The sequence below is a fragment of the Nannospalax galili genome, unplaced genomic scaffold (assembly GCF_000622305.1).
Source record: "Nannospalax galili isolate Female #2095 unplaced genomic scaffold, S.galili_v1.0 scaffold1198, whole genome shotgun sequence".
Taxonomy (NCBI): domain Eukaryota; kingdom Metazoa; phylum Chordata; class Mammalia; order Rodentia; family Spalacidae; genus Nannospalax; species Nannospalax galili.
Genome location: NW_008340898.1, coordinates 50,572 through 62,260, shown reverse-complemented (window position 1 = coordinate 62,260; position 11,689 = coordinate 50,572). Strand labels below are relative to the sequence as shown.

The window sequence follows — 11,689 nt, the reverse complement described above, 5'->3', positions numbered from 1 at the left end:
TTTCCCTGCTCTCTGCTTCTGTGGTCTGAGTTGACAGGCTATGCTTCCCTGATTAATTAGCAGTCTTGGAAACATAACTAGAGTTCTGTTTCAGTTTATGGGCACTGGAGTTTCTCAGCACTGTAAGCTTGGTTTCTATATAGAAATAATAGATTCTAGTAGTTGCTAAGAGTAATCACAAACAGTAAACTTTATATCTAAGATATTATAAATATTATGTAGCTGAATCTTGGATACTGTAAACTTTGTGTGAGTTTCGGTTTGTGAGGTAATGTATTCTTGGTGGTAACATAATATATCCTTGGTTATTCCTTGGGTACATTCTGTTTAGTGATGTATCCTTAGTATTTCCTTAGTTATTCCTGATCTGCTTTCTATATAAGCTTGCTTAAGTTCACGATAAACATGTACTGATACAAAAGCCTCTGCATCCCCTGCATTCTGATTTCTATCCATTGGGATCCCCAAGTCTTTTAAGTTTGGTCTGTGGTCACTGCTCCATGACAAAATGTTAGGTTCACTTGTAGTTTTTTAAGAGTTCTCCATATTGTTTTCCATATGGGTTGAACAAAAGGGAAAGGGAAGTGCGTTCCCCTTTCCACACATCCTCTCCAAAATTTGATGTCATTTGTTCTCTTGATCTTAGTCAGTCTGACTGGGGTAAGATGAAATCTTAAAGTGGTTTTAATTTGCCTTTCCCTAATTACTATTGATATTGAAATCTTTTAAGATGCTTCTTAGCTGTCTTTATTTCTTCTTTTGAGGATTCTCTGTTCAGTTCTTTAGCCCATCTTTTAATTGGGTTACTTCCTTTCTTGATTCTTTTTTTCAGTTAGATATATCTTCTGGATGTAAACCTTCTGGCAGATGTGTCACCAGTGAAGATTTTCTCCCATTCTTTGGGATTTCTCTTCACTTACTTGATTGCTTCTTTGGATGTACAGAAGATTTTTAATTTAGCGAGGTCCTATTTGTTGATTATTGACCTTGTTTCCTGGGCAGTTGCCGTCTGGTTTTGAAAATCTTTTCCTACACCTATATCTTGGAGATTATTGCCAATGTTTTCTTCTAACAGTTTCAGAGTTTCAGGATTCACATTGAGGTCTTTGATCCATTTGGAGTTGACTTTTGTGCAAGGTGAAAGATAGGGGTTTAATTTCATTCTGCTGCAGGTGGAGATCCAGTTTTGCCAGCACCATTTGCTCAGCATGCTATCTTTCCTCCAGTGAAAGTTCTTGGCCACTTTGTCGAATTGCATGTATTCATATGTGGGTCTTCAGTTTTGTTCTATTCATCTAGGGGTCTATTTTTGTGCCAGTACCAAGTTGTTTTTATGACTATAGCTCTGTAATCCTGTTTAATATCTGGTATAGTAATACCCCCAGCATTTCTCTTAGTGCTCAGGGTTGCTTTGACTATCTGAGGTCTTCTGTGCTTCCATATGAATCTGGACGGTTTTTTTTCCAATTCTGTGAAAAATGTCATGGGGATTTTGATTGACATTACATTGACTCTATAAATGGCTTTTGGTAGAATAGTCATTTTTACAATATTAATTCTTCCAGTCCATGAGCATGGGAGGTCCTTACATCTTCTCATGTTTCCTTATTCTCTTTCTTTAATGATTTAAAATTTTCATTGTACAGGTCTTTTCTGAGATATTTTATTTTTTTTGCAGCTATTATGAAGGGGAGCTTTTCCATGTACTCTTTCTCTGATTGCTTGTTAATGGTATATAGAAAGGCTACAGACTTTTGTAGATTGATTTTGTAACCTGCCACTTTAATGAACATGTTAACAATTTATATGAATTTTCTGGTGGAATTTTTGGCATCTCTTAGGTATAATATCCTATCATCTGCAAAAAGGAATACTTTGATCTTTTCTTTTCCAATTATTACTCCTTTCATTCCTTTCTCTTGTCTTATTACTCTTGCAAGAGTTTCAACCACTATGTTAAAGAGGAGTGGACATAGTGGACAGCCTTGTCTGGTTCCTGATTTCAATGTAAATGCTTCCAGTTTTTCTCCATTTAGAATGATGTTGGCTCTGGGTTAGATATGGCTTTAATTATGTTGAGGTATGTTCCCTCCAGTTCAATTCCCTATAGGACTTTGAACATAAACTGCATGTTGAATTTTGTCAGTGGCCTTCTGTACATCTATTGAGATGCCCATGTGGTCCTTGTCTTTGTGCCCATTTATATGATTTTTGATATTTATTGACTTCCGTATATTGAACTATCCCTGCACCTCTGGAAAGATTATATCTCGAAGATCTTTTTAATGTGTGTCTGTATTCAGTTAGCAAGTGTTTTGTTAAGGATTTTTGCATCTGTGTTCATTAAAGATAAGGGTCTATAGTTTTCTTTTTTGGTTGTTTCTTTACCTGGCTTTGGTATTAGAGTGATGCTGGCTTCATAGAAGGATTTTGGAATTTCTTCCTCCATTTCTATCTTTTTGAATAACATGTTGTATTAGATGTAGATCCTCCTTTAATGTTGGTTAGAATTCTGCTGTAAATCCATTTGGTCCTAGGCTTTTTTTAGTCGGGAGGTTTTGTATTACTGTTTTAATTTATGTGTTATGGGGCTGTTTAAGCTGTTAATCTCCTCTTGGTTTAGTTTTGGTGGTTCTCATGATTTTTGGTATCCATTTCTTTTAGGATTTCAAATTTAGAAACATGTAGGCTTTTAGAGTAGTCCCTTATAACGTTCTGGATCTCTTTGATGTCTGTTGTGGTGTTCCCCTTTCATCTCTGATTTTTTTGATTTGGAGGTGCTCTTTCTTTCTTTTAGCTCACTGGGCTATCAATCTTGTTCATCTTCTCAAAGAACCAGCTCTTGGATTCGGTATTCTTTGTATTGTTATCTTTGTTTCTCATTCATTAATTTCTGCTCTGATTTTTGTTATTTCTTCTTGTTTCCTGGATTTGGGTTTCATTTGTTGTTGCTTTTCAGGTGCCTTTTGTTGTAATGTTAAGTCATTTATTTGTGTTCTTTCCGATTTTTTAGTGTAAGCACTTAGAGCTATAAACTTCCCTCTAAGGACAGCTTTCAATGGTCCCAGAGGGTTTTGTTGTGTGCTGTATTGTCCTTTTCATTTAGTTCCAGGAATACTTTTATTTCTTTCTTAATTTCCCCTTTGACCCATTGATCATTCAGGAGTGTGTTGCTTAATCTCCATGTGTTCAGGTGGTTACTAGTGTTTCTTCTGGTATTGTTTTAAACTTTATTGCATTCTGGTCTGACAGAATGCATGGAATTGTTTCAATCTATTTCAATCTTTTTGTATTTGTTGATGTTTGTTTTGTGCCCCAGTACATGGTCAATTTTGGAGAAGGTTCCCTGGGCGCTGAATAGAAATTATATTCTTTGGTGCTTGGGTGGAATATTCGGTAGATGTCTGCTAGGTCCATTTGATATCTGGTATTGTTTTATTCAGATGTTTCTCTGTTAATTCTCTGTCCTGTTGACCTATCTCATTGAGACAATTAGGTATTGAAGTCCCCTACTATTAATAATTGTGATTAATCTAGGTCTTAAAGTCCTGCAGTGCTGTTTTTATGAAGTTGGGTGCATCAGAGTTTGGTGAATATATATGTTCATGATTGTAATATCTTCTTGGTTTATTGTTCCTTTGATCAAAATGAAGTGACCATCATTGTCTCTTTTGATTAGTTTTAGTTTAAAGCCTATTTTATCAGATATTAGAATTGCAACACTTGCTTTTTTCTTAGTATCATTCGCTTGCTATATTTTTTGCCATCCTTTCACCTTAAGGTTGTCCCTGTCCTTGAAAGTGAGATAAGTTTCATGCAGAAAACAAAAAAAAAGGGTTTTGTTTCTTTATTTTAACCTTTTTCTTTAATTTATTGTCATATTAATTTAAGACTGAAACAGACTATTAAAGAAGATTTAACAAGATTTAAGATTCCACAGAGAACTGCAGGCTTTTGCTATTGAAATTCTTTTGAAGAATTTGAATTTTGCCACTTGGAAATGGAAAAATAGAGGGATTTGAATCCATTCAACAAGTCTGTATCTTTTACTGGGAATTTCAGTCCATTGATATTTAAAGTTATTAATGAAAGGTGTATATTGAATCCTGTCATTTTTATTTTTGTTCACATTCTTGATATAGCTGTTCATTTCCACAGTTATACCTTCATTGAATTTATTTCAGTCACCCCTTATGTATAGTTATACCTTTCTTCAGCTCTTTGTATTGCTTCAAGAACTCTCTGAAGGGCTGGTTTTGTGGACATGAATTCTTTCAGCCTATTTATGCCATGGAAGATTTTTCTTTCCCCTTCAACTATGATAAACATTCTGCCTGGGTAAAGGAATCTGGGTTGGCATCTGTGGTAATTTAGAACTGGGAATACTTTGGCCCAGACTCTTCCGGCTTTCATATTTTGAACTGAAGAGTCAGCTGTAATCCTGGTGGGTTTTCCTGGATATGTGACTTGATTTTCTTTTGCAGCTTTCAGTATTGTCTCTTTGTTCTGAATGTTTAGTGTTTTTACTGTAATACGCTTTGGAGAGTTTCTTTTCTGGTCCTGTCTATTTGGTGTTCTATATACTTCTTTTATTTGTATGGGGATGTCTTTTAATTTTGGCAAATTTTCTTCTATAATCCTGTTGAAGATTTGTTCAATACCATTATCTTGAGATTCTTCTTTTTTCCATATGTCTATGATTCATAAATTTGCTTTTTTATGGTGTCACACAATTCTTGCATATTCCATTCTTGTGTTTTCTTAAATTTTTCATAGTCTTTGCTTGAGTGATCTAATTTGTCCACTTACCTTCCTTTCTTGGTAGTTTGTTTTCCATTTCATTCATCCTATTGGTGAGGCTTTCTCATGTCGCTTCTAATTGGCTTACTGGGAAGGTCAAAGTGGCTGGGGGAGTCAAGGTGCAGTGGGCACACTGGGCTTACCCAGGGAAGGTGCTGGGACCAGGACACTGGAGGCTCTGTAATGTTATTTTTACACTTGACCAAAAAGGTCATGGGAGAATAGCATGGAGCAATAGAAACAGCTATAGCTAAAATCATGGAAAATTGCATACCCATGGGCATGTACGTTTTGAAGTCAATGAGATCTACAAGACGGGGAAGGAAGACAATTAAATCCAAGGATCAAAAAAGCAGGGATGGTAGAATAAATGAAAATCTTTGAGCATATCAGTGATAAGAGCTCACTGCACCAAATAGCTTATGCCACCTAATAACCCCCAAACACTTTGATTAAAATATTCATTTACATAATAATTCTATAGTGTCACAATTAGTCCTGGAACTATATTAGGATTGATGGTACTTCACGACTGGCTCAGTTCAGATAATATCAACTAGGACTCATCAGTGTCCTAAAATCCCTTATTAGGTCCACTGTGCTGACTAAGCGCCAGCTGGAGTATCTTTGCTGACCTCCATGTAGACTTTCCTCTTCATACAGACTATCTTAGGTTAACTTACATATTGACTTTGTAATTACAAATGTAGCAGGGATAGCCATTGATTACTCCTAAGATAGGCAGAGGCAGGCAGATCTCTGTGAGTTCAAGGCCAGCCTGGTCTACATAGTGACTTCCAGGACAGCAGGGACTACAGGTAGACCCTGTCTCAAAAAGACCAAAAAAAGTGCTGTTTTACACCACCATAATATGTTGGGTTGGTCATTGCTGTGGTAACTAGACTGTAAAGGTAGAATTGGACCATTAATTGCTTTTCTTTCTTAGCAGTTTCCTATAATCCTCCAGAACTATGAGATCTGGTCTTCACGGAGAAGGCTTCCAGGTCACTTCCAGCTCCATTGTTCAAAGTCCTGTGTCTGAAATAAGTCTTGTTTTCATTGATAGGGTCTTACCTTCAAGTTCTATGAGATAATGAAAGACTGTGGCAATGGCCATTTTAAGAGTCTCTTGGATTACCCTGACCAACAACTTGAAGGGAGGTTTCTCCTGTCTGGCATTTTGTTTCTTGATATAAAGCCTTCAGACATGTACTATTCACCACTCTTCAGAGAATCTTCTTTTTGCACCAGATGGAGACTACTACAGTGTTCCACTACTGGTTACACAGAGAATACATGTCTGAGAGATGCCCAGCCCTAAATGACCCATCTACAGTGGAATATCTATACCTAAGGCTCATGGAACATAGTAAAACAGGGGGTTAGAGAGAACTAATGCATGTCTCAACTCTCATCAGTGAACCTTCCTCATACAACAGAGTGAAATGAACACAAAAGGCCACAGTGAGAAAATGTGTAGAGAATCAAAGACTGCTGAGAGTGTGTACCTGGGTAAGACTCCTGTATTAAACATCACCCACCCATAGCTCAGGGACCATTACAGAAGAGGGGGCCAAAAGATTGTAAAAATCAGGGTTGGTGCTTGACCATAAGGATACAGAGTCTTCCAGGCCCCTGGGAACTTGCCTGTATGAACTTACAGGAATGGTGCCAGCATGCAAGTTCAATAAGTCCAAAACCCAGTATAGGATTAGGGATTATGGGCAGTAGGCCCCAACCTTAGTCGAAGGACTACTGGCAGCTGAGTACTGCTAGATGAGGGATAGTTGATCTCTTTTCAGGGAGTGACTCTAGATAGGCTGACTAAACCCCAGTGGATGAATTTGCACTGAGGGACATCTGGATACACAAACTTGATTCAATAGGCCTTAACAAATATAATCCATGAAGTCCAGTGCGGGGGGGGGGACTACATGGGTGTGGATATGGGAGGGGTTATAAAGATCTTTAAGATGTTTTATATGAAATGCACAAAAATTCAATAAAAATTATACATTTGAAAAAAAAGACAGCAAAAAGCAACAAAAAAATGAAAAGAAAGAGTAAAAAGATCGGATTGTCAAGATAATTCAAATAATCATGTACAAATCAATAACCATCATGAACTCAATGTCCACGCCTCCTGGGATACAAGGAAGAGCCAAACCTACACATTCCTTTAGCTGAGGAACAACACTGAAGCACAGAGAATCTGCTCAATGGAAACCGTCAAATTAGAGAAAGAAACACATTCAAACACAAGAGGCATTTAGAACCCAAAATGCATTACCGAAAATTACTTTCCACAACATATTATAATTATGACATTAAAAATACAAAGTAAAGATGTGTTACAAAAACCTGTAGGGGAAGAATCCACTTGTTTTCTTAATTCTTTGTATTTATGTCTTTTTGTTTGTTTCTATTTCAGTAATTTCAACACTGATTTTTTAATACATGAGGTCCAGTGGAAGTTCAGGGGCATGGATGGCAGAGGTGATCTAAACTGAATTATGAACTGTTACATAAGATGTACAATAGCTCAATAAGTTCACAAAAAGACGCATTTCTGATATTTTCCTTCAGAAAAAGGTCTATATATTTTGATATCATGACAAGTGTTTAATGTATCTATAGGTAGGTGAGATAATGTTTGTAAATTTGACTTTTACACTTGACTAAAAAGGGTAGGGTAGAATACCACGGTGCAGTAGAAACAGCTAAGGCTAAGATCATGGGAAATTGCATACCCATGACCTTCTATGTCTTGAAGTCAGCAAGATCTAGAAGACAGGGAAGGAAGACAAATCAGAGGATAAAAAAGGAGGGAAGAGAGAAAAAGGGAAACGTTTTGAGCTTATCATTGACAGGAAGTCACTGCATCAGTTAGCTTATGAAACAATAATCCCCAAACACAGTGATTTAAATGGTAGTTCATATAATTCTGCAGTCTGGCAATTTTGCCTGGAACCATATTAAGACACATGGCACTTCTAGACTTGGCTCAATTCAGATAATCTCAACTAGGACTCATCAATGCCCCAAACTCCCTCCTTCGTGCTGAGGAAGTGCTAGCTGGAGCATCCTTCCTGTGCTTCATCTAGCCATGCCTCTTCATTCAGACTTAGATTAAGTTATATGGTAAATTATATGGTAACTTCATAATTAAAAATTGTTTCCCGAGTTCTCTTGGGGTCTCTTGCACTATCAGACAGACCATATAACACACCTTTATGTGAATTTTTCATTTTATATCTTGGGTACGGAGGTGGTAAATGGAGGAATTTACAAAGAAGAACTTGGCACCCAGCTCTGCGCTGCTAAGCTCTCTGTTCCAGATTGTTTTCATGCCCACCCACAGTCTCCATTAAGTTTTGGGCCCACAGTCTTGCCCCAGGTTTGTGAATACCACCACTCCAAGTCCACGCAGGTGAGACGCTGGGGCCATCTTTTTGACACCCCCCAACCACCACCACCATCACTCATGCCTGGCTGATTGTGGCTTCCTTCCAAAGATGGTGTCCAGAAGCCCCTCCCTCCTTGGCTAACTCTCCACACTCAATTCTTGGCAGCGTGGGACACACAAATATAGCAAGGACAAAGTCCTTCTACACATGCAAATCTCATAAATATTTCCACAAAAACTAGTAGTCAAATCAAGTCACAAAATCTGCACATATTGAAGGAGTGGGGAAATAAACACCAAAACTGAAAAATGACCATAGTGTGGTCATTTTTGCAATTTGCGCTATAGAGCTACACAATTTTAAGGGAATATCTCTGGAAGCATCTCTAGGGTAAGTAAGAACATGAGCACATAACACTCACTTGGTTGAAATAACTCTTCTACAAAGTATTTCCAGAGCCAATTTCATGTCCTTGTTCCTCAGGCTATAGATGAAGGGGTTTAACATGGGTGTAACCTCTATAAATATTACTGAAGAAATTAAATCCTTAATATGGGAATTATTTGAGGAAGGAAAGAAATAAATCATTGCGGGAGTCCCATAGTACAAAACCACCAAGAAGAGGTGTGAGCCACAGGTGGACATAACTTTGCAGAATTTCTTCATGGAGGGGACCTTTAGGACAGTAAAACTAATACATATATAAGAGGCAAAAATAGTACTCAATGGAAGGAGGGTCAACACTCCACCCCCAGTGAAAATAACTAGCTCATTGAGGGAGGTATCTGATGAGGACAACTTCAGAAGTTCATTGAGATCACAGAAAAAGTGGGGGATAGTGTTGGCAGCACAGAAGGACAAGCGGGACAGGAGCAGGGTATGTAGCAGGGCTGGCAAACAAGAGAGGAACCAAGATCCAGCCACCAAAAAGTCACATATCTCCTCTCTCATGATGACCATGTAGTGCAGTGGGTGGCAGATGGCCACATACCTGTCATATGCCATCACTCCAAGAAGGAAATTGTCAACAGCTGCAAAAAACAAGAAAAAATACACTTGAGAGATGCACCCCTCATAAGGGATGGACGGGTGCTGAGTCTGCATGTTGCTGAGCATCTTTGGGATGGTGACAGATGATAAGGAGATGTCGGAGAAGGCCAGGTGGCACAGGAAGAAGTACATGGGGGTGTGGAGGCGAGAGTCCAGCCTGATGAGCAGGATGATGAGCAGGTTCCCCAGCACCGTGGTCAGGTACATGACCAGGAACAGAGTGAAGAAGATGCCCTGCTGCTCTGGCTGGATGGGGAGCCCCAGGAGGATGAACTCAGACACACTGCTCTGGTTCCCTCTCCTCATGGTCCTCTTCCTGCTGGGAATGAAAGAGCAGAAATTATCAGAAACCTGAGATCCTCACAAGGCATACATAACATGCATAATTTTTTTCCAGGGGACTGCATCCAAATTCATACAAACTCCACACTTTGTAGTATAAATCTCTGATTGGACTCATACTAAATACAGAGAGGACATTTCCAGTCCTAACAAATGGCCTTTAAGAAAGAATGCAAATTTTTCACTTATTCACTTCTTCTAAACAGTGTTTTCAGCACTGGAAAGTTAACAGATAATAAAATTCCCTTTTGGAGCACACATTGTATAATTATTTCATAGAATATTGAGCAAGAAGACAGCCTTCACACCAGGAGGCTTAAGATGGGCCCTGATTCAGAGATTTACTTCTTCAGATTCCCTGGGCCACTTTCCCTGTGTACCTGAGTTCCTTATATACAGCATAACAGTGCTATCTTGTTATAAAAATTTGGTGGAAATCTAGATTAACGCAAGTAATGATCTTAGAGCAGATCCTTACACATGGCCATATTCAGCCATGTTCATTACTACAGTAGGACAAGTTCAGCAGAAAATTTGTTAACAAACTCCAGGACATCGGAAAAACAAAAAAGTGAGATGTGATTGCCCATACCCAGGTCTGACATTTAAAAAAAAAAAAACTAATCTCCTGGAATTTCACAATCCCTGCAGATGTAGGGGCTCAGAATCTAGACCATGGTGATGGGGATTAAATCCCTAACAGCAGCAATGACATAGAAGTTTGACCTTTTCATTCCACCTTACTATCCCCCCTCCACTCCATTCTGCCCTCCCTCTTCCTATCCCCTCCTCTCTCCCTTCCTCTCTCCCTATCTCCTTCCTCCTTCCCTATTACTCTCTGCTCTCTGCACTTCTCTGCCTCTTTCCCAATACAAGGATTCATTCATAGTAACAGACCTGAAAAACTTCCATACCAGAATCCCAAGAACTTTATCATGCTTCAAGATTTTGAATATTCAACTCATAATATTAATAATCATCTAATTTATTGCAATCTTAATCATAATTAGTATTGAATTACTTCTTACTATGACAAAGGCAATTAACATTGTATTAATAAATTTAGGCATAAGAATACTAATTCTCTGGGGTGTTAAGTAACCCATCCCAACCACTCTAGCTGATGCTGTCAAAATTCCAAACTTTGTCAGTATGATCAGATGCCCTGCTCATCAACATTCCACTGATCCTACACCTTCATTCATTTGGAAATCCAGAATGGGCACAGTGTTGGAAAACGTGGAGTCCAAGAATTTAAGGAAACCAAGGCAGGAGGATCATGAGTTTGAACTTGTTTCAGCCACATATCAAGTTCTGGGCCAGTCTAAATCATAAAGAGATATTACTTCAAAAAACGAGATGAAGGGGAGAGAGACGAAGGGAAAGAAAGAGAGAGCGAGATAAAGGAAGGGAGAAAGGGAGGAAGTTAATTCTCAGCTAAGGCTGAAACAATTTCAGTCTTTCAAAGTTACACCATGCCACCAGCTTGCTTGTCTGCTAATGTTCATATATGAGATAATTCTGTAGTTCACTGTGTGCTGTCATAGCTGGTCTCTTGAGAGAGGAAGGTGAGACAACAGAATGACTATGTCTGAACAGTTGGTCTCCATTACGCCTTCCCTGGGCAAACCAGAATGTACACTCACTAATTCAAATCAGACAGTAAATTTGTAGCACTTATGTGATTTAATTCCAATAGTCAGCAAAAATTTACAAAGTGCTTCTTTTTTTGATATTTTTTTCACAGGGTCTCTAGTCCCAGCCCACCTGGAAATCACTACGTAAACTAGGCTGACGTCCATTTCCCAGAAAGCCAAATGTTTCTGCCTCCCAAGTGCTGGAATTAAAGGCCCATGCCACCATGCACCCAGCATTACTAAGTGCATCTAAAGCAGACCATCAAAGGTTTGTTTTAACATTTCTGCTGGTATTGAAACAGAGGCGCGAAGCCTCATGTTGAAGGGCCTATAGTAATTGTTGGCCTCTGATCTTGAGAATAGAACTTCTGACAGTTTTTTAAAGTGCAGCTTGATACCGATACCATATCCAGTGAGAGTTAAATCACAGTTGGAGATCACATACAGAAGAAC

At 38.6% G+C, this 11,689-nt stretch overlaps 1 protein-coding gene across 1 annotated transcript in view; it reads right to left on the bottom strand.

The window, feature by feature from the left end:
• Positions 1 to 9,563, bottom strand: part of LOC103736548 (olfactory receptor 1J4-like) — a 20,961-nt gene extending 11,398 nt beyond the window's left edge. Inside the window, exon 1 of the mRNA XM_008836057.2 lies at positions 9,076 to 9,563. Coding sequence (XP_008834279.2) covers positions 9,076 to 9,563 — 488 coding nt within the window. The remainder of the gene's footprint in view (positions 1 to 9,075) is intronic.
• Between the last annotated feature and the right edge of the window lie 2,126 nt (positions 9,564 to 11,689).